The sequence below is a fragment of the Callithrix jacchus genome, chromosome 21, assembly GCF_049354715.1.
Source record: "Callithrix jacchus isolate 240 chromosome 21, calJac240_pri, whole genome shotgun sequence".
In the NCBI taxonomy this organism is placed as follows: domain Eukaryota; kingdom Metazoa; phylum Chordata; class Mammalia; order Primates; family Cebidae; genus Callithrix; species Callithrix jacchus.
The window spans coordinates 45,093,321-45,117,513 of NC_133522.1; the positions used below are offsets into that span (position 1 = coordinate 45,093,321).

Below are 24,193 nucleotides of genomic sequence, written 5' to 3' on the forward strand. Positions count from 1 at the left end.
GCCTTGAATATTAAACTAATCCAGCAAGCAGTGTGGATCCTGAATCCAACAAAGAGTTCTCAAATTAAGACTAGAGGCCGTAATGCAAGAGGAGTCTAATATCAAGTAATGATGGGGAAATGCAGTTAAAGCCAAACAGTTAATGTCACTGACGGTACACACCAAAAAACGTTGTAAGATCAAACAAGTGTTTTACTTTAAATAGGACTTTTAAAAATTACTCAACACACTGGCTACATGAAGTCTCGCTCTGTTGCCCAGGTTGAGTGCAGTGGTATGATCTCAGCTCACTGCAACGTCCGCATCCCAGAGTCAAGCAGTTCTATGCCTCAAACAGTTCTCATGCCTCACACCTGTAGTTGAGATTATAGGCAAGCACCAGCACACCCAGCCTATTTTTGTATCTTTAGGAGAGAAGGGGTTTCACCATGTTGGCTAGGCTGGTCTTGAATTCCTGGCCTCAAGTAGTCTGCCTGCCTTGGCCTCCCAAAGTGCTGGGATTACAGGCCTCATTAAGTTTTGAAAAGTTACCCAATATAGAACATGTTAACAACAATGTAGTTATGCTCTATTGGAAACTCTGTGTCCCCAAATAGTTAAAGAAACCAGTAACTAACAAAAATTCTTAAGGTTACAAGATGACAGAAAAGAAAAGAAACCCAACCTACTAAAATACTGAAACTCCCACCACTTATGAGATAAAAGAGCTGGCTAAAATTGGTTAAAACCAGTATGGCCAAGTGGAGTCTGCACAGAATGAGCCTGCTGACATCACAGCCTGAATTTCCGGCCTGTATCACACTAACTTCCCCCAAATATGCATATACAACCCATGAGGTAACATAAAGAAATAAATACACATGCCCAAAGACTTTCCAGATGACCTCTCCTTTCCTACCACCAATCACCTACTAATCTCAGAATCCACACCCTGAACCTTTTCTTTAAAAAAAAAAAAAAAATACTACTTTAAAGCCAGCACAGGGAATTAGATTTGAAACTGATTCCAGGCCGGGCGCAGTGGCTCATGCCTATAATCCTTTGGGAGGCCGAGGTGGGTGGATCACGAGGTCAAGAGATCGAGACCATCCTGGTCAACATGGTGAAACCCCGTCTCTACTAAAAATACAAAAAATTAGCTGGGCATGGTGGCACGTGCCTGTAATCCCAGCTACTGGGGAGGCTGAGGCAGGAGAATTGCCTGAACCCAGGAGGTGGAGGTTGTGGTGAGCCGAGATCACACCATTGCACTCCAGCCTGGGTAACAAGAGCGAAACTCTGTCGAAAGAAAGAGAGAGAGAGAAAGAAAGAAAGAAAAGAAAAGAAAGAAGGAAGGAAGGAAGGGAGGGAGGGAGGGAGGGAGGGAGGGAGGGAGGGAGGGAGGGAAGGAAGGAAAGAAAGAGAGAGAGAGAGAAAGAGAGAGAACGAGAGAGAGAGAGAGAGAGAAAGAGAGAAAGAGAGAAAGAAAGGGAAAGAAAAGAAAGGGAAAGGAAAGGGAAGGAAAGGAAAGGAAAGGGAAAGGGAAAGGGGAAAGGGAAAGGGGAAAGGGAAAGAGGAAAGGAAAGAAGGGGAAGGGGAAGGGGAAGGAAAGGAAAAGAAAAGAAAAGAAATTGATTCCTGTCTCCTTGGGAGTCAACTTTCAGTATAAGGCTTATTCTCAAAAACCTAGTGTCACACTCCACTTGAGTAGGCTAGAAAAAAAAAGAAAAATCCAATGTCATAATATTAGCTTCTAACATATCAAGCAAAGAGCCTCCAATGTTTCTGTATCATTTTTTGTGGTCTTAATCAGATAGCTCATGTGTTGCTTATTCAAATCCAAATGCTATTATGCGGTCAATAGTCTCACAACACTTCAGTTTCCTTTTCACTTTTAATATTCTTACGTCTCAATCTGTTTCCAATCCACTTAAGATCCTTATACATATAAAACACAGAGGCTCTTACTCTGTGTATCAAATTTGTTCACTTTCTATTGATGCCTACTCCCATTAATCCCCACTTGCTTGTAAAACTTAAGGAGATTATGATAAACATCAACTTATGTAAGGCAAAACCTGACATACTGGGCAGTAGCAGAAGCTCTTTTCTTTATAAGGGTCACACCTTATTCATTTATCTTTAATGTTCCAACCTCTACTACACAGTGGAAAATTATCTACACAGATCAGGCATGCTTTTTTTCAATAAAGCACTTAAAAAATTACCTTTGATCTTTTGTTTGGTGTATATGCTTTTGCATTGCTAAATATCAACCGGATGTCTTTACAAAACTCCAAAGGGCTGTCATAATTTCCCGCATCTAGAGTTTCCCTTACTGTTCCAAAATCCATTGGGGTATCTATAATATCTCTGTAGTCCTAGGTTTTAAAAACAGTAATTAATTCATAGATTCATTTCTTGATTTTAGAAAAGTAAATGCATCAAATCTCTAAAAAATCTGAAGTGAAAGAAGGAAGAGAGGAAAAGGTTAGAGGACTCTTAAAATTCATTAATAATGTTTAAAAACAGGTATATAGAAAGAAATATACCGAAATGTTAATGATTTATTGCTAGTGACACATGGAATAGCTTTTATTTATTTCTTGCTGTATACTCCAAGCATCCTACAGTAAACTGTGCTGTTATAATCTAACTTTTTTTTAAAAAGTTATCTTCCAATTTCCATTTTAAAAAACTGAAAACACACTTTTATCCAATTTATACTTTTCCTAGCGCTGGGCCTACTTAGAGATCTAAGTAGATCCATCCCATTGTTATATAATACTGGTTACCTAAGTCTAAATTCTTAAATGAGTTACAAGGGTAGCCATAAATTGAAGAAAACTATGTAAAATGACACTTCTACCACTAACTCAGTGGTAAGAGCAAAAAAGTTAACATAAAGCCTAGGTATGTTTCTCTTTAAAGTTTAATACCTCTACCCCAATTTCCTCACTGCAAAACAAGAAAAGCCCAAACATTTAAACAACGGAAACTTACTGGATATTCAACCAAATCGACAGGTTGTCTAAATGGTTCAGAATCTTCACACTGAAAAATTAAGTTCACTAGTTCCTTACACTGTTTCTTCCAGTTGCTTTCAACATAGTTGGTAGCTCTGATGCTTTTTTTCCCATCATGCACCTAAAAATATATTCATGGTCTTAAGAAAAAAATCACACTATTGGTCTAAGAATTTGGTAAAAAAAATGTAATTGATCTACTCTCTTCTATAAAAACACAATAATGTCATATACGTTGCTGTCAACATATTAAACTATGCATAACACATTTGTTATAACAACCAATTTCAGAAATATTACAAAGTTAGCTATGAAAAGCATACTCTAACGAGAGCACATTATCTAGTGAAAGGCTATTCCAAGACCTCTCACTTTATAATATTTGTTTTCCCAGAATATGAAGCATATCTCATAATGTGACAGGCAGAATAATGGCCCCACCAAAAATGTCTACATCATAACCTTCACAGCCTATGCCTATGTTACCTTACATGACTAAAAGTATTTTGCAATAAGGGTATAGACCGTGAGATGAAAGATTATCTTGAATTAATTGCTTGGACCCAATATAATCACAAAAGTTATTATAAGAGGGAGGCAGAAAGGTCAGAGTCAGAGATAGACTGAAAAATGCTCTGTTGTTGGCTTGAAGATGAAATAAGGGGCCCTGGAGCCAAGGTGAGGACACCCACTAGAAGATGGAAAATGCAAATAGCTCTTCCCCAGAGCTTCTAGCCATATGAAGACCATGATTTTGACCTAGTGAGACCCATGAAAACTTCTAATCTACAGAACTATCAGGTAATACGTTTTTATTATTTAAGCAACTGAACTTGTCAATTGCTACAGCAGAAACAGCAAACAAAAACAAATACTAAACACTTGGGAGTCTATTTAAAAATAAAATTATATGAAAATGACTACTCAAAAATTAGACTATTTCAGGTCTAACTTTTCAGTGTCTGGGAAGCAAGAACATGGTAAAAATTAATATTTCACAAAAAGCTTAAATTTAAGGAGCATTTGGAGGAAATTTAAAATGATCTGGGCTAAAATGTCTTATGCATTTTCATATTAATAATTATCTTTAATTATTATATTTGAACTTCAAAGCCTCATGATACCCCATTATGATTACCCAGTTTCATAAACTTATTTCCATATACCCTTCTCCTTACCCCACAACCTCATTTTCCCTACATATCTCCATTTTTTAAAAAAGTTCAATCACCAAATCCTAGTTAGTTTTCCCTAAAAAAGTCTCAGTTTTCCCTTCCTCTCCATTCCAAGCAAATATCCTTGACTAGGTACGCATCATTCACCCTATATTCTTGCAATGAATTCCTAATTCATCTCCTTTAATACACGTCTTCTTATCCTTCAATTTGTATTATCTATTTTGGCTGTTCAATTGATTCTCTACTTCAAATGAAATCCTTGGATTTCAATATCACCATAATCTACCCCAAACATAACAGCCAGACACAGCCACTTTAGTCAACATTTAGTCCAACATCCAACCTCTATACCAGTCAGGTGTAGTGCCCTTAATCATCTATGGACATGCCTTTTCAGCTTTTTTTTTTTATCTTTCCTGTGGTATCCTCTGTTTTTTCCAATGGCCTCTTCTTACTCTATCTCGCTCTGAGAATATAATACAAATCCCAACTCTTCTATTAAACCTTTCTAGGATCTGCATCAACATAACTTTTCAAAGACAAAAACTAAATCCTAAATTGATTTTAAAACAAAGAAAAAGCAAACTACAAAAGTCAACCATGCAGAATAACTTACTCTCCGTCTTCCAGAAGATGTTTTAGGAAGATCGCTATCATCCTAGGAATAAAATCAGAGCACCTTAAGTATTTAGAGTCTCATCAGAAAATAATAACATAATCTTAATATGTAACATATCAAAGACATTTGGTCTTACCAGAGTTATAACATGCTATTAACAAAATCTCCAAAGAAAGACTACCAGATGATCTTTGCGGCACCCAGGCTTGAAAAAAAACCAATCATTCTTAATAATCCTTTTTCATTACCTAAGAACACGAACTAATTCTAAAATTCAAAAGTATAGCCATAAAAAGACGCTTTATGCATTTCCTAAATAGAAAACTTGCGTTTTACCTCTATCCATAAATCCCCAGAAACTTGCAAATTCCTATAATTTCTGAATTTTGTGTTCTATAGTACAGGCATGAGCTACCATGCTCAGCTAACTTTTTTATTTTTTGTAGAGACAGGGTCTCAAACTCCTGGCTCATTCGATCTTCTCATCTCAGCCTGCTAAAGCACTGGAATTACAGGTGTGAGCTACTATACCCAGCCTCCAAGGTACTTTATATACCTTTTGCTAGCTAAGATATATAAAGAGGTTCATTGAATGGTCTGGCATTATGTTCTATAAATTTGACTTCCCAAACTAACGCAGACAGCCTCCTTCAAAATAATCTCAAGTTATTCACGTATATTTTAATTGATATTAGCTGAAACAAATTACCTCATAAATCATATAGAAAATTCAAAATATATTTTTATCAAATGCCCTCTTGGTTCATTGGACTACTGCAAGAACTGGTATTAGAAAGCCAACATTTTTTTCTTTACTTTTTAAAAATACCACTTGAAATTAACAAAAATCATTATAAAATCAACAAACTTCATACCAAATCCTCAGCATTTTGCTCATCATTTTCAGATGTGTTAGAAACTTCTGAGATATGTGTACACTGCTGGTTCCTAAAAAAAAACAAATTTTCACTTTAATAATACGCAGATGTAGTGACTTCTTGGCAAAAATTCAAACTATACATTAAAATGTAAACAGTTCCCCAACCTATACATGCCTATTTTCAAACAGAGGAATATCAGGTTTTGACCCCACCCTCTAGCCAACTTAAATGCTAATTTAGAATCTTGAAGGCTTTTCTTGTTCTCAGTTAAGTATGTACCAAAATTAAGCAGGTAATCCAGAAATAATTTATGTATGGCCTCAACTGGATGAATACATGGATGAGTTTTTCTAAATGTCATCACTAGCAGTATTCAAACAATAAGTACAAGGAAAACAGATGATTTAAGGTAAAAAAAAAAATACAAGGGAAAAGGAGTTGAAATTAAAGTAAATAACATCTTACAGGAGAACAAAGAATGCTAAAATACAGATACCTAGGAATAAAGGAGACAAAATGGGTGTACAATTTTCCTGAAGTAGAAAAGAAGGTGATCCTGGGGAGGAGGTCACTTAAGTATGAGTCCCCAAGACTTAGGACAGAATCAACCCAAGAAAGCTGACAGCAATCAGTTACTCCCCAGTTTGAAGCTAGATGCTGAAAATTATGGCACTGTTTCTAAATTAAGAATGCTCACTAGAAAAGAGCAGACTAGAACCTGGGTCTCAATTTCCAAGTCAATTTACATTTTTTGATTCCAAATTGACTTCTGAATATAAGAAAATCTATATAATATTCATACATATACAAACATTTTCATAGGACATAATGTGAAACATTAAAATTCAATCATGAGAAAATACCAAACTCCAATTAAGTATACTCTATAAAATAAGTAATCAACATTCATAAAAATGATGAGGTGGTAGAGGAAAAAATTGAAGGAGACTAAGAAAACAAAATGGTAAATTTGATGGGGATTCTAGATTAGATTCTCATATATAAAAGGGTAGAAAAACTAGTGAAATATAAATAAATTCTACACTTTTGTCAATTGCATAATACCAAGATTTTTTTTTACATAAGCATGTGGTAGTTATGTAAAATGTTAACCTAAGGGGAGACTAGATGAAGTAGATATGGCAACTATCTGGAGTATAAAATTGTTTCAAAATTTTAAAGAGTTGAAAAATTGAATTTTTCAGTTTCTCACTCCTTTACTGAAATTATTTATGTAAAGAAATGTTATCTAAGGTAAAGCATTAAAAGTATAGTTCTGAGTAAAAAAAATAAAACTAGATGATTTCGTTTTTTTTTTTTTGAGACAGTTTCGCTCTTGTCACTCAGGCTCCCAGATTCAAAAGATTCTCCTGCCTCAGTCTCTAGAGTAGCTGGGATTATAACAGGTGCCCAGCTAATTTTTGTATTTTTTTTTTCTTGGTAGAAACAGGGTTTTACCATGTTGGCTAGGCTGGTCTCAAATACCTGACCTCAAGTGATCCATCTGCCTTGGCCTCCCAGAGTGCTGGGATTATAGGCGTGAGCCACCAAGTCCAGCAAAACAAGATGATTGTTAACAGCACAATATGCAGTCACTTTTATACAACATCTCTGAGATTACTTACTTGATAAATTTTAAAAGTTGGTCAGTTATCTTTTTAGCTGATCTTGCAATTACACTCTCAGGTTCATTAAATGTTCTGGCATTATGTTCTATGTATCTGACTTCCCAAACTAATGCAGACAGCCTCCTTCAAAATAAAGTAGATAGTGTAGGCTTAGAAAATTAGAAGATAGGAACCAAGTGAAAAAAATGCAGCATGTGAATTAAACAACTGTGAAATATTTATTAAACCGTAAGTGCAAAGTTATAATGAATAACATTCTAATGCTCTCAACTTAAGTAGAGTGGTAAGTAATTATGTTGGACACCAAAGCAATTATACTGAGCTGAAGAGGTAATCTGGGGACAAAAATGTTAACAAATTACTTAATCACATACAGAAAACCAACAAAACTATCTTCCCTTTTCACACTGCATATAGGTAGGTACCTTTTAAAATTGTTGAATCTCAATAAAAACATGTTAAATATCATCAACACTAAAAGCTGGCCCAGCAAGGTGGCTCACACCTGCAATCCCAACAGTTTGGTGGGCCAAAGCAGTAGGACAGCATGAGCCCAGGGGTTTAAGACCAGCCTGGAAAACACAGCAAAACCCCATCTTCACCAAAAATAAAAATAAATTAGCTAGGCATACTGGTATGCACCTGTAGTCCCAGCTACTCAAGAGGCTGAAGTGGGAGGACTGCTTGAGCCTGGCAGATCGAGGCTAGAATGAGCTATAATCACACCACTATACTCCAGCCTGGGTGATGGAGCAAGACCCTATCTCAAAAACAAACAAAAGCTTCAGTCTCACTGTAAACTGATCAAGTGGTTTCTGATTCGAATGTACATTCCAGTATTAGATTACAGAGATAAATTACATCAATAATGTGGACTCAAGATGACTTTTCATAATCTCTTAAAGTAGTTGAATTATAAAAAAAAAAAAATACCATCAACTGCTATAAAAATCATTAAGAATAGGAAATTTACTTCCCAGAGCTCTAGAAGCAAAAGATAAAAAGTCAGTGCCTCTGGGAAATTAATCTTCCAAAGGCCAAAAAAAACAAGTATAAACTATGTAAATATTATTTTTAAATGTAGTTAAACAGAAATTTAAACATACAAAGAAAAAACAACACAGCATCTAACAACTTAACAAAATTTCTAAGAAAAACAGATGACTAAAGATTGAGGGTTGAGGCCCTGACTCTGACCCTCCCTTCTCCAGGACTCGCCAGTCCCAAACTCAGCCTCCTACTGATGTCGAATGTGAGAGCCTGTGCTTAAATAAGAAATCAGACCTTACTAGAGACACGCAAGCAAAGGTTGAACTAGTACTTTCCAGAGCAGAAAGGAAACTCATGCATCAAGTATATGGCTGTAAAAGTAACAGAATCTAGTCAGATAGAACAGTTTAAGGAATTTCTTGGGCATGATCTTAGCTTACTGCAACCTCCACCTCCCAGGTTCAAGTGATTCTCTTGCCTTAGCCTCCCAAGTATCTAGGAGTACAGGTGTGTGCCACCACCCCTGGCTAATTTTTGTATTTTTAGTAGAGACAGGGTTTCACCCATATGTAGGCCAGGCTGGTCTCAAACTCCTGGCTTCAGGTGATCCACCTGCTGGTATTACAGGCATAAGCCATGAGCCTGGCCTCCCGCAAAAAAAAAAAAAAAAAATCTTTTTTTAGACGGAGTTTCGCTCTTATTACCCAGGCTGGAGTGCAATGGCGCAATCTTGGCTCACCGCAACCTCCGCCTCCTGGGTTCAGGCAATTCTGCCTCAGCCTCCTGAGTAGCTGGGATTACAAGCACACGCCACCATGCCCAGCTAATTTTTTGTATTTTTAGTAGAGACAGGGTTTCACCATGTTGACCAGGATGGTCTTGATCTCTTGACTTCGTGATCCACCCACCTCGGCCTCCTAAAGTGCTGGGATTACAGGCGTGAGCCACCACGCCCAGCCCAAAAATTTTTAAATGACACAAAAAATATCCAGGAGATTTCAGGAATATTATATTCAGCAGAATGAAGCCCTGGCAGCCGAAGCAAAGCTCCCTGGCTAACCGCAATAGGGAACTCCTGATGGACGGACTTTTGATGAAAAGACTACCAGCAGCTGCTGCACTGGAAATGAGGACTCATCTGACAGAATTCCCTGGGAGCAGCAGTCACCCTGTTAAACCAACTGTCATGACTTTGGCAGAGGAAAACCACTAGAGAAACAAAAACCACTATTTACCAAATATAATCAAAATAGAAGGTCTTATTGTTCAATGAAACAAGATACAACATTTATTAAGGCCTTAAGATTCTGCAGCTTGTTTACTTGATTAGAAAAAAAAACGATTGTTTCTTCAATTGTGGCTGTTAATTTTAAAACAAATTATGTATCCAATCATGTATGAGGATAGAAAAATTCTTATTACTAAAGTATCAGTGAAATTTTATGGAAATAAGTAAAAGTAAAATTTCAGTGATATGTAAATATCGAGGGTGAAATATGGCAGTCAATCTTCTGCCTGGCCCTAGCCACACCTACCCATAGGCATCTAACACTATCTGACAATGAACAAGGATAATGAAACAGAAAACATTAGTCCCCAATTCCACCACTGTCTCTTCCATTGTTTACTCTAGTTGATATCGCCAAATATAGCTTTTTAAACGATTCTTAAAGGTTTCTACTAACCTGTAAAATCGATTAACAAGTCTCATTCGAATTGTGTAAAGATCAGTTGGATAAGCTACTACAGTACAGTACTTCGGATATGTACACAGATCAACAGGGCCTGCAAAAGCTGCTGCTATATCTGTTAGGAAAGACAGGAGAGCTTTTCATCAATAAATCTATTGCCTCTAAGTGGTACTTCTCTACAAACCATTCATAAGATATGGCTACATTTAACATTACAGGCTAAAAAAGATAAATAGAAAGTGTAGAAAAAAACAAAACCTTAATTATGCTACTATTTTTAAATACCTCTATGAAAAAAATTGAAACAAAAAAAAATTTTCATCCAAAACAAAAAAAAACTTACCGAGATTCAAAAGTTGATCTATACCACTGATAATTCTATCACATTCTTCATCTCGTGATTTCTGACCCCATTCACCAGCTTGTGGTTTATAGAGCAATTTTTCTAGCTCATCTGATGTGACAGAAATACTAGCGCCCAATTCTTCAGGTGGGTCCACTATGAACACCATAAAAACAAAGTGAGGAGGAAAAAAACAATATAAAAATCAAATATATATACACTGTATGAAAATTCCATTTTCAAAGCTTATAAACTAGGTTATCTCCACAGTTAAAAATAGAGTTCAAATGTGCAACTTTTTAAAAATTACTCATTGAGATTAATAAATTACTTAAATTCAGGTACAAACACAATCTATCTACCCTAACAAATTAAAAATAAGAGTGCTGGTATTGCAGTTTTCAGTCTGTTTCTTCAAGGAGGAAAACTTAACCCCAAAGGCCTCTGAAAACAGAAATTAAACCTGACAATATTCAAAATTTTAAGCTTATATACAGTTAAAATTAATTTTTAAAAAGTCAAAAATGAATTAGCACACAACAAATGGCTAATTTTCTTAAATTTTAAGGGAGCTCAAATGAAAGAAAATTGTATTTTTTAAAAAAATAAGGAAAAGCCGGGCATGGTGGCTCACACTTGTAATCCCAGCATTTTGAGAGGCCAAGGTGAGTGGATCAGCTGAGGTCAGGAGTTTGAGACCAGCCTGACCAACATGGCAAAACCCTGTCTCTACTAAAAATACAAAAATTAACCAGGCGTGGTGGTGCACACGTGTAATCCCAGCTACTCAAGAGACTGAGGCAGGAGAATCGCTTGAACCCAGGAGGTGAAGGTTGCAGTGAGCTGAGACTGCACCACTGCACTCCAGCCTAGGCAACAGAGTAAGATGCCCCCACCGCACCCCCACCACACACACACACACAAAAAAAAAAAAAAAAAAAAGGAAGAAGGAGAAAATCTGTGGAAGCTCAATATATTTTAGCTTATTGAAAAATTAGATACTGGTTCTAACATACAGATAAGAAATGTCATCTACTGTGTATTAGCTATTAGGTTAACTCAGCATATTCACAATGAGGGAACAAGGGCATTGGGAAGGGCATCATTTTAACAGCTACTAAAATGGTAGAGAGAATGTTTATGGGAGCACTTCCTCTAGAAATATCAGTTAAGATTCCTGCAAACATACACACAACTTTGATGTAGCGCATTCTTTGTGAATGCTCTTAACTTTGAGTTGATCTATTAGAATTACGTCATATGATATAGTCTTCTAGCTGAGAGATGCAAATTTCTTAAACATGGATGATAAATAATTGCTATAAGCTTATAATTCATGTTCTTGGAAAAAGAAAAAGGATTTCCATTTTATTTTCCGCATGAACATAAACGAAACGAGGAGGGGTGGAGACATCCCACTGCCTAATAAGCCAAAATGTTTATTTTTATACTCTAATTCAAGAGTTATGCTTTCAATATTTTATCTTATCAAAAGGAAGAGGAAAGATGCTGTACAAGCAGGCAACATAAAGTGCTTTAAAAAAAAAAAAAAAAACACTGGTTTATCAAAGCCAGGATATGAGTTCAAATCACATCAATACCACCTAAAATCTATGATTTTGGACAAGGTGGCCAGGGTTTGGGGGGGGGGGGTGTTCTAATGGGGAAAAAGGGGATATCGCTGTGTTGCCTGGGCTGGTCTCAAACTCCTGGCCATCCTTGGCCTCCCAAAATGCTGGGATTAAAGGCATGAGCCACCACGGACATTGAGCAAGTTTTTAACCTATATCTCAACTCACCTACCAGCAAAGCAGTGATAGTGAAAAGTTTCTCTCACAGGGTTGTTGAAAGAATTTCATTACAGGTAGCACTCAGAAGAGTGCCTAATACAGAGCAAGTACCCAACAGTTAACTAGTATTTTTTTATTTCTGTACCAGAAGATAGAGTAATAGGGACTATATATATCATCCAGGCTGAAACAACAACAACAAACTAGAGAAAACGATGGCTTTTCAGATACTGATCATCTGGCAAAGAACAAGAATCCCAGAGAGACTGAAACCAAATGAGGTGAGCCGTATGATTACAGCACCTTACAATGAAAGAGCAGGCAGGCCATAACATACAGGGGAGAAACTCAGGTGAGGCTGGACAAATTAACTGAGGTGAAGAGACAAAACTGAGAGTCCAAGGAGAACAAGAAAGCTAGAGTTCTCAGAACAGAGCATAATAGACAAGAGAGCTACAAAGGGGTCTCCTCAAATATTCTGGTGAACATCAATCAACCCACATGTGTGAAGAAATGACAGGAAGGCAGGAAAAGAACCAAACGAAAGATTTGTAATAACAAAGGCCTGGTGCACAAAAGGGCCAACAACCATGCCTATTCCCCAAGCCAGACTGGAAAGCTTCACGATTCATAGAACAGTGGACAGACTGCATAAGGGTCTTGCCTCAGAAGTCAGAAGAAAATCAGCTCTAGGCTGAGCACTGCTCCAAATTCATCTACCGTATCTTAAAAAGATAAAATTGTTTCCCACTAATTTAATTGTGTGACAGAACCAAGTGTAATTCTTTCAAGAATACAAAAATATACAGCACCCAACAAGGTAAAATTCACAATGTATGACATAAAATTTAAAATTCTAGGGCCGGGCATGGTGGCTCACTCCTGTAATCCAAGCACTTTGGAGGCTAAGGCAGGCGAATCACCTGAGATCGGGAGTTCAAGACCAGCCTGACCAACATGGTGAAACACTGTCTTTTAAAAAAAAAAAAAAGTGAAGAAAGAAAAATAAAATTTAAAATTGTAAAGGAAGTAATATATTAGGAAATACCCATAATGAAGAGATTAATCAACCAACCAGAATTGGCACATGTTAGAATTAGCAAAGACATGAATGAAATTTTATGTTCACTGAAAACATATATAAATGGAAGACATGAAACACACACCCAAATCCAAGTTTTAGAGATGAAAACAACAAGCAATAAGGTGAAAAGTATAATACGCTGGCTGGTGATAAAAGCAAATATGACATTCCAAAGGAAAATATAAATATATGATATAAAAAGATTCAAGGTCAAGCATGGTGGCTCACGCCTGTAATCCCAACACTTTAGAAGACTGATACAGGTGGATCACTTGAGGTCAGGAGTTCAAGACCAGCCTGGCCAGCATGGCAAAATCCTGTCTCTACTAAAATACAAAAATTACCCAGGTGTGGTGGTGCACACCTGTAGTCTCAGCTACTAGGAAAGCTGAGGAAGGAGAATTGCTTGAACCTCGGAGGCAGAAGTACAGTGAGCAGAGATTGTGCCACTGCACTCCATCCTGAGTAACAGAGTAACACTATGTCTAAAAATAAAAACAAAAAATAAAAAAATGGACATATGTTTTATTATATAAATTTCTGAATTTATATAATCATTGAGGGGAAAAAACTAAATCTCTTTTTCTCATAATATCTATTTAATGCCTAACTTGATGCCCCCAAACAATGGACATTCAGGAAATGTGCATGAAATAAATACATGATGTGATGTTTTATTATTTATTCTATAAGAGTAGCTAATATTTCACAAAATGAAGCAATAATATTTCCAAACATAAAACTAAAAAGATGCCTATGGAACAAATTCTACACTATGACACGGTATAGGCACAGCAATAAAAACTGAAGATACAGCAATAAAAATTATCCTAATGAAACAGAAGACAATAAAGCAAAAAAAACAAAAACAAAACAGAAAAGCCCATAAATACAGAGTCTGCATAAGGGAACAGAAGAAAATTACGATATCCAGAACTAATGGATAACACAATTAAAAATGAGGAAAGAATCTGAACGTTTCTCAGCCAGGTGCAGTGGCTCATACCTATAATTTCACACCCTCTGGGAGGCCAATGCAGGCAAATCACTTGGAACCAGGAGTTCAAGACTAATCTGGCCAACATGGCAAAATGCCGTCTCTACTAAAAAAATACAAAAACTAGCTGGGTGTGGTGGTACATGCCTATAGTCCCAGATATTCAGCAGGCTGAGTCATGAGAACTAGCTGAACCTGGAAGGTGGAGGCTGCAGTGAGCCAAGACTGTACCACTGCACTGCACTCCAACCTGGGCAACAGAGCAAGACTCTGTCTCAAAAAAAAAAAGGCGGGAGGCAAGGGACGAGGGGAGGAGAGACTGAACATTTCTCCAAAGATATTTTAAATAACCAATAAGCAAAGAAAAAAATGCTGAGTATCATTAGGCATCAGAGAAAGGCAAATCGCAACAATAATACTTCCTATTACACTAGGAAGGTATAAGTTAAAAAAACAAAAGTGTCCAGGATGTAAAAAAATTAGAACCCACATATAATGCTGCTGGAAATGTAAAATAGTATACTTGCTCTGAAAATCATTTGTCAGCCCTAAAAAGGTTGAACAGAGTTACCATGTAACCCGGCAATGCCACTCCTAAATACCCACTCAAAAGAAATAAAAACTTGCACATGATATTCACAGGACCACTATTCATAGCCAAATAATGAAAGCAACCCAAATGTCCATCAGCTGATAAATGGATAAATAAAATGTGCTATATCCATACAATGGAATATTATTAACCAATAACAAGAAATATCTTGGTTTCTAAATGCCATTCTCCAATGAAACAGGCCATGGCCCCTGAAAAACTGCCTGATTCCACAGCTGAGGTAGGGAAAGTATGAGGTGAGCCTTAAACACTGCACAGTGCCAGAAACTATGAAAAAATTCAAAGGTGGTTAAAAGAAAATGTCAAATTAACATGGGAGCCAACTTAAAGGGGTTCTCAGTGGCCAAAACTATAATAAGGTAGCAACAAAAGATAACAATTAAGCATCAATTTTATTTTACAAAATTCTGAGTACATACTAATAAAAATAGATGAGAAAGGAGAAGATGTATCTTATTTTTTTTTGAAACGGAGTTTCGCTCCTGTTACCCAGGCTGGAGTGCAATGGCGCTATCTCAGCTCACCGCAACCTCCACCTCCCGGGTTCAGGCTATTCTCCTGCCTCAGCCTCCCCAGTAGCTGGGATTACAGGCACGCGCCACCATGCCCAGCTAAGTTTTTGTATTTTTAGTAGAGACAGGGTTTCACCATGTTGACCAGGATGGTCTCAATCTCGTGACCTCGTGATCCACCCACCTCGGCCTCCCAAAGTGCTGGGATTACAGGCGTGAGCCACCACGCCAAGCCTCAAATAATGATTTTTTGTTTTCATTGTCTGACATGTGTTAGTTAGAATTCTACTGTAAGATACATCTTCTCTGCCGGGTGTGGTGGCTCAAGCCTGTAATCCCAGCACTTTGGGATCACGAGGTCAAGAGATCGAGACCATCCTGGTCAACATGGTGAAACCCCGTCTCTACTAAAAATACAAAAAATTAGCTGGGCATGGTGGTGCGCGCCTGTAGTCCCAGCTACTCGGGAAGCTGAGGCAGGAGAATCGCTTGAACCTGGGAGGCGGAGGTTGCGGTGAGCCGAGATCGCGCCATTGCACTCCAGCCTGGGTAACAAGAGCAAAATTCCGTCTCAAAAAAAAAAAAAAATCATTATTTGAGACAAGAATCATCAACGGATGCTACAATTAGTGAGTAAGAGCAGGATAAGAAACAGGATAATTTGCAACATATAAATATATCCTTATGAGACACCAATTACAAAGGAAAAAGTACTTAGTTTACACAGGAGAAACCTGACACATATCCCCTAAATCTAAGTATTAAAGTTAACACCCAATAAAGTTAACGCCCAATAAAAAGACAAATTGATCTCGTGTGTCTCCTAAAATGATGCACTGAGAAAGACACGTTTACTTGACATTCTTGCCAAAAATGCAAAACCTGGATTTAATCAAGAAAAACATCAGACAAACCCAAATTAATGGAAATTCTATAAAATAACTGCCCGATAATCTTCAAAAGCCTGAAGTCATGAAAGACAGTGAAAAACCGAGGGATCCCAGATTAAAGGAGACTAAAACATGATAATTAAATCCAAAATGTGAAAGAACATTAGTGAAACAACAGACAAAATCTGAAAAAAGTCTATAGAAAATAATATCACGTTAGTAATAATTTCCTGATTTTGATCGTTGCATTGTGCTAACTGTGTAAGAAGGGAAATCTAGGTATTCAGAAAATCCTTATACTATTTTTGTAACATTTTAAAGTCAGAAATTGTCTCAAAATGAAGTTTTTAAAAGTTCTATAAAAATAATAATGGAGAGTACAATTGAAGAAAAATGTCAAAATGCAGATATTCAGAGATTTTCTTGAAAATTATTAGTAAAAAGAAAAACATCAAAGGATGTTACAAATCAGTAAAAACACTCACCTAAAGAAAGCTTGGTGGTGAAAAAAAAAAAGGAAGCAAGAGATATAGAGTACCCTTTCAAAAGGTTTTGCAGCTGGGCGTGGTGGCTCATACCTGTAATCTTAGCACTTTGGGAGGCCGAGTTAGACAGATCATTTGAAGTCAGGAGTTGAGACCAGCTTGACCTACACAGTGAAATCCTGTCTCTACTAAAATACAAAAATTAGCCAGGCATGGTGGTAGCCACCTGTAATCCCAGCTACTTGGGAGGCTGAGGCAGGAGAATTGCTTGAACCCAGGAGGTGGAGGTTGCAGTGAGCCGAGATAGCGCACTGGGCGACAGAGCAAGACTCTTTCTTAAAAAAAAAAAATCACAAAAGGGAAATAAATAATTCAGTAACAAAAATGCTCAATGAAGTCAAATGTAAAGTATAAGAGACATATTCAAACCTGACTAGAGAAAGGTAGGTAGAAATTAAAACTGTTGGAGGGAATGAGCTAAGTGTAGGAACTAGGCCCTTGGAAGGTAAGAGCAGTGGGGCAGTAGCACTGAAGGACAGGCTGGCTTTAAATAGTTGTCTGTTTCTCACAGGAAAAGAATAGAAAATCCATTCTTTACCTCAAGAAACCTTGAGTAAGTTCAAGGTTGTAAGTCAAGTTCAATCTCTTCCTTCAAGGAAAGCCAAGGATAAAAGATTAAGAATAAGGTGGGAAAAGTAGAGGCTACGTAGAGGATCTAAGTTTTTTGTGTCGTTTTGTTTTTCTGAGACAGAGTCTTGCTCTGTTGCCCAGGCTGGAGTGCTGTGGCCCCAATCCTGGCTCACTGCAACCTCTACCTCCTGGGTACAAGCAATTCTCCTGCCTCAGCCTCCCAAGTAGCTGGGATTATAGGCACATGCCACCACGCCCAGCTAACTTTTTGTATTTTTAATAGTTTCATAATGTTGGCCAGGCTGGTCTCGAACTCCTGATCTCAGGTGATCAGCCTGCCTCAGCCACCCAAAGTGGTGGAATTACAGGTATGAGCCACAATGCCCAGCCAGGAGTTAAAAGTTTAAAGCAGGGTTACATTAGAAATGACAGCAGGCTACTTAAAGTACAGCCAAAATCAAGCTGGAATCTAAGGTCAAGAATTAACAAAACAGATAAACACAATGCTGTTGTCTTTTCAGTAAAGTTCAGTTGCTGTAATAATTTGAATACATTGATCACAGAACACAAATGCGTTTGTTCTGTGTACACTGGCAAATGCACATATTATAAAAATAAAATGGTTTCATTCTTTAACAAATATATATATATACCATTATCAGGAATTGGTTCCATGTCCCACGGGCTAAGTTTTTCAATTTCAGTATTATCCCACCTGTTTTAAAAAAAACAAATCTCTGGTTAGCCTTTCATGAAAACAGCATTTGAGTAACAGGTATCCATTATAAAAGTAAACAAAAGATACAAAATGTGAAAATTAATCTCATTGCAGCAGTACAATTTTAAATATTAACAGTAAATTTTTTTAAAAAGGATTATTAAAATAACAGGTTTAAGAACAAAACCATAAATCCTATGTGGCCTGCACCCAAAGTGAACAATAACTCAAAGACAAGGCATGAAGCCTTGAATTCCATCACGGCCACAGTAAATGGTTTTTATTCCATTGCCAATGAAAAGGCATCAAAGGTTTCTTTGAAGAAGATTAATGATATAATATCTGCTTCTGAACTATGACAGTGACAATATGAGGTAAAGGAAATATGAGGTGGCTACAGAAATAGTTCCAGGGAGGCAAACAGAACCTGAACCAATGGGAATACTAGCAAATAGGAAACAAAGAGCAGGTGCATGTCTGAGAGACATTTCAGGTCAGACTAACATGACTGAATAACAGATAAAAATCGTGTTTTTAAAAAAAATTATTCATACAACAACCTGCCACACTGAGTTATTTGTAGATGATTAGTTTTCACCTATATACAAACCTAACAACGTAACACTGGAAATGACTATCAGGATACTGTGGTTGATATGGCTCTTGACTTAACACTGTTCCAAACCACCACGCATCATCAATAATAGAGCGGAATCTGTCACCTATGAGAGAAATAATCAAGTCTGAGGCAATTCTTTGCTAACATTTATTAACATTTATTTAATCTACAAAATATCGTATAACACAGATAAAAAAAAGCCAAAAGCAAAATACAAAAACAGGCACAGACCTTAGAAGGGATTCTTAACAAACCAAGAAAAACATGAATTGAAAAATTTAACTTTTAGATTAAATGAATTTCCAGGTGTATTCTACAGCTCTAACACTTCAACCAGTGAAATAAACTGCGCTAGATCTATGTTTAACATTCATTACAATAGAAACATGAACTGTTGTAGTAACCATATCTCTTCCTTCCTAGTCCTACCATTTACAAAACTAAACCAGTTAAACAATAAAATTCACCTATCTAGCACTGATGATTCGTTGGTATATAGATCTACAGTTCTATGTAAGTTTTACAGAAACAAATCAAAATTAAAGCTACAATTTATCCCCAAGAAAGAATATTTGTAACAATACACCTGGCAAATGGTCTTGAATAATTAATGTATGCTTACAGTGAATTCTTCGAAAGTTTGAAAAAAAAAGATGCCACAACTACTAAAACTACATGTTTTATGGTCTGTAGTATATTTTTAAATTTATGTAAACATGAGTTTTACATATATTTTACTTCAAATCACTTGAAACCATACCCCCTGAAAGAAATTTAGAGACTATTACAGCTTTAAACTTACAATTTGAGATAAACCACACCATGATTTTGTCCCAATCTCTAATACCCTTATTTAACATAAATATGAATTACAACTGAATGTAATAATAAATTATTGTAATAAAATCAACTGCCTCAATTTTAAGAGCCCTAATGTAAAAACATGTTAGAAAAGAGCGAGTCATAGATACAAAAAATTAACTGTATATTTTTCCTCCTATTTACCTAATACTAGACAATAATTTCAGTTTAGATGAAAATATTTCTTCATATAAAACCAACCCTTTAAATAAAAAGGAGCCTTTAAAAATTACGTTTTTTTCATAATAAAAGTGTCTCCTCTATGCTTTTGCTAGCTGATCATGCTGGTAATCTTATGTTAAGATTTTTCAAATAAACCTACTTTAGCCTTTCAAGATAGATAAGATAAAAATCCATTGTAAAAATGAAAATGAACAACCTCCTCTTGCCATTCTACTCACATCCATGCAAAAAGCTAAGATTTTATGGGGGAGCAAAAATGAATTAGAGTATAATAGATCTGGCTCAATAATTTCTCAACCACAAAAATAAAACAAAAACCACTAAATTACAGGGGCATCTGGGACTCCATCTCTAGAGTTTAACTGTACATAATTCAGTTGAAAAATAAAAATTAATGGACGTGTTAACAAAAATGAGAGCCACTTACACCTCATAGAGGTTGACAAATCATAATAGCTGGGAAATTTTAAAGTTCTTTGGGGCACAACTATACAACCTGCTAATGTTGCTTCATGTTATTTTTGTGGCTGCATGTTTTTCTTTAAGAAAAATTTTCTCTGCATATACTCCCAAAATAATCCTGATTACTTGTGTAGATGTTACCAGGAGAATAGTCTATAAGGAGGAGCCACCCACCCTGACGATCTTTCATGTCAAATGAGGATGATTAGGGAAGATATCTAAAATTTAACTTATTGTAGTACCCACAGAAAAAGGCAGCAGTGGCCAGATATGGTGGCTCATGCCTGTAATTCATACACTTTAGGGAGGCTGAGGCAGGAGGATCGCTTGAGCCCAGGAGATCAAAACCAGCCTGGGCAATACGGCAAGACCACATGTCCACAAAAAAACTTAAAAATCAGCTGCATATGGTGGTGCACACCTGCGGTCCCAGCTACTCAGGAGGCTGAGGTGGGAGGATCGCTTGAGCCCAGGAAGTTGAGGCTACAGTGAGCTCTGATTGTGCCACTGCCCTTCAGCCTGGGCAACAGAGAAAGACCCTGTGTCCAAAAAAAGAAGGAAAGCAAGAAACTGCAGTAACTAGAAAGATCAGTAAGGTTTTAACATCATTTATGAATGTGTACACTAGATGATACAGCCTGGATAAAAGAACATTTCTAAACAAAAATCCAAGAACTGATAAAAGAATGAACCATCCTACTTCTGACTCAATACATAAGCTCCCAGGATAGCATTACACACTGAATATATATATGTACACCTGTGAAACAGGTACTACAGTTATTACTACCCAGCCTAATTATATTCAAATCCTGAGATTAATGACCTATACAACTCTGAATAAGTGAACCCTCCTTAAATGATCATCACAAAAATCACACTGGAGTAATTTAGTGCCTACTACCTACATTAAATTACCTACATTGAGGTAATTGTAATGTTTCTGCCCACCTATACATTACATGGATATAAAGCATAAGTGTATATGAAATTTTTATTTCTTAATGAAATAGTGTCAAGTCTTCCCATTTCAGTCTACATTGCTATAATACCAAAGGTAAAATATCTGGGTATATCAGAACATTTTCGGTGTGAAATCTGAAATTACTTTTCAACCTTCTGATCATTTTAGATCCTGGTAAAATTGTGTAAATTATACCAATGTTACATCAAAGATAATTATATACAATATAGTACTGGGAAGTCTGAAAGGAAATAAATCTACTCTAACCTATAATCAAGGAGTGAAAATAATCTTTTCCAAATGTCATGAACCAAAAGATTAGGAAAAAGTCTACATAACTGGGCCAGGCGTGGTGGCTCACGCCTATAATCCCAGCACTTTGACAGGCAGAAGTGGGTGGCTTACGAGGTCAGGAGTTCGAGACCAGCTTGGCCAACATGGTGAAACTCTGTCTCTACTAAAAATACAAAAATCAGCTGGGTGTGGTAGCACGCACCTGTAATTTCAGCTACTCAACAGTCTGAGGTAGGAGAATCACTTGAACCCAGGAGGAGGAGGCTGCAGTGAGCTGAGATCATGCCATTGTACTCCAGCCTTGGCTACATAGCAAGACTCTGTCCCCTTCCCCATCCTCCCCTCAAAAAAGTCTGCATAATCAATAAGTTCCAAGCCATAAGCAAAATACACTTATAGGTCACTAGATCTCTTCCAGAATTTACATGTTTGTATACACTATAATTAAGAGTCCCACAGCCAAAAAGATCAATAAAACATGAGATTTTTAAGGGTAAATAAAACTTAGTAAGGATAGACTTACAAGACTGCCAATTCCTCTGTCTTGCTTCATCATAAAATTGACGCAATACAAGAAAGTCAATAACATCTGGCATATCATGGTATCTAAACAAAAATTTTAAAAATTATTAAACTCTACATTGCAGGTTATACACTCTAAAAGCAATACTGTCCAAAAGAAATATAATGAGATCTATGAATGCAGTTTTTAATTTTCATCCAGCTATCCTTTAAAAAGTAAAAGCCAGTAAATGTTACGGTATATTTTAAATATATCCTCAATATTTCAATATATAATCAAAACAAAATGAGATGTCTTACATATTTTTCATAGCCATTCTTCAAAATGCAGTGTATACATTCACAATACACTCAGTTCATTTTTTTCTTCTTTAAAAAATGTTTATGCCTCATACCCTGCCAAGTCTCATATAACACATTCAATTCAAATCATCCACATTTCAAATGAGCAAGAGCCACATGTGACTAGTGGTAACCATATTAGATAGCACAGGTACAGGAAATTATTTATTCTGAACTTTTTCAAAAACAAAGGCAAAAACAATTTTGCCTGAATGTCAAAATTCTCCACCCAGCTAAGTGGCATGCAAACCATCTAAAACAGACTGCCCATAAAACTATTGCTGTGACAAGCCTACTGTGACTTCAGGGTTGGGGGTGGGTTTCCTAGCCATTAGAAGCTTGAGCCACATCCCAGGCTGTCCAGTGTTACCCTGGACCTATACAGGAAGGGCTTGCTAATCATTACATCAGCAAAATGGCAAATTCAAATTTACGTAATTCCATTTTTTAAAATAATACTTACCTAATAGAGAAAGACTTGTCCATAAGTTTTCCAGTTGCTGGATCTATAAATGCTAGTTTGAGGCAACAGAGTGTAGGAGGCCCAACTTCATATCGTATTCCAACTATTTTAACCAATTCTTGATCCTTTAACAGATATATTTTTTAAATGATTAAAATAAAAGCAGTTCCTTAATACTGTAATTCTCCACATACCGTTATATTAAGTAAACTCATATTTTAGGCTTCAAACCAGCAGACAAGTTTAATACCATTAATTACATTCAATTTTGCTAAAGTTAATCTCTGCATATTTAATAGTTTCAAGAACATCATTTAGAAATCATACCACAAAAGACTGAAAACACAAATCTCTGATTAGCGCATATGTAAAGACAACCACTGTTAAGAATGTAACACATTTCCTTCTGGCTTTGTTTTGGAAACAGGGTCTGGCTCTGTTACCTAGGCTGAAGGGCAGTGGTACAGTCATAGCTCACTGCAATCCTGAACTCTTGAGCTCAATCAGTCCTCCCACCTCAGCTTCCCAAGTAGCTGGAACTACAGGTACAACAAGCCACCACAACAAGCTAATTTTTTATTATATGTACAGACAGGGTCTCCCTATTTTCCCCAGGCTATTCTCAAACTCCTGGGCTCAAGTGATCCTCCCACAGCAGCCTCCCAAAGTGCTGGGATTATAGGTGTGAACTGTCACACCCAGCCAATACACATTTTTATTTATATAGTTTTATATTATGCAGTGAAAATGTGTAAACATTTTGCTTATTCATAAGTATACTTCAAAATACTGATATTAAATTTCTGTCTAACATATTCAGTAAGTAATGTTGGTTGAGAATCTACCATATGCTATGACCTCGTCTAGGCAGTAGGGACAGGACAGCAAACAGATGAAAGTCCCTACCTGGATGGAGTATCCATCAAATGGATTTGCCATAGCCAACCTTCCCCCCATTGTCTGCTTCTCTGATACTAGGAATACAACAGATCATTCATCCACTTATTCACTGAACAAATGTTATTATTATAATGTACCAAACAAAGTGCCAGGTATAGTTCTCATTATTCACTATGTAGTTACGTTCTATAAAGTCACCTACACTGAAATAAAATACTAAATCATTGCTAGAGAGGAAATATAGGGATAGGTTCCTGCAAGATTCTGGCCACAACACTGTAGTAAACCAATGCATACATAACCTATTAAATGTGTTTCTATTTAAAGGTACCTTATTTAATGTGTTGTTGATTTGCAAACATTTACCTGAATGAAGCTTGTCTAACATACTTTCTCAGTAAGGCACATCACAGCCTTCTAGCATTTAAGAACACTAGACAGCATGTCAGCACTATGCCTAGGGGCCATTTTAAAGAGCAAAGTCACCAACAAAAATGAAAAACATGTGGCACTGAATAGACCATCAAAA

The 24,193-nt window shown here is 36.7% G+C and overlaps 1 protein-coding gene across 3 annotated transcripts in view; it reads right to left on the bottom strand.

The window, feature by feature from the left end:
• Nucleotides 1–24,193, bottom strand: part of BRWD1 (bromodomain and WD repeat domain containing 1) — a 141,653-nt gene that overhangs the window by 25,675 nt on the left and 91,785 nt on the right. For all 3 annotated transcript variants that reach the window (XM_078358412.1, XM_035283039.3, XM_035283038.3), the window contains 11 exons: nt 22,765–22,889; nt 21,961–22,043; nt 18,665–18,776; nt 17,990–18,051; nt 10,336–10,491; nt 9,987–10,107; nt 7,309–7,434; nt 5,678–5,750; nt 4,800–4,841; nt 2,983–3,126; nt 2,208–2,360 (listed from right to left, as the gene is read on the bottom strand). In XM_078358412.1, the coding sequence (XP_078214538.1) occupies nt 2,208–2,360; nt 2,983–3,126; nt 4,800–4,841; nt 5,678–5,750; nt 7,309–7,434; nt 9,987–10,107; nt 10,336–10,491; nt 17,990–18,051; nt 18,665–18,776; nt 21,961–22,043; nt 22,765–22,889 (1,197 nt within the window). The remainder of the gene's footprint in view (nt 1–2,207; nt 2,361–2,982; nt 3,127–4,799; nt 4,842–5,677; nt 5,751–7,308; nt 7,435–9,986; nt 10,108–10,335; nt 10,492–17,989; nt 18,052–18,664; nt 18,777–21,960; nt 22,044–22,764; nt 22,890–24,193) is intronic.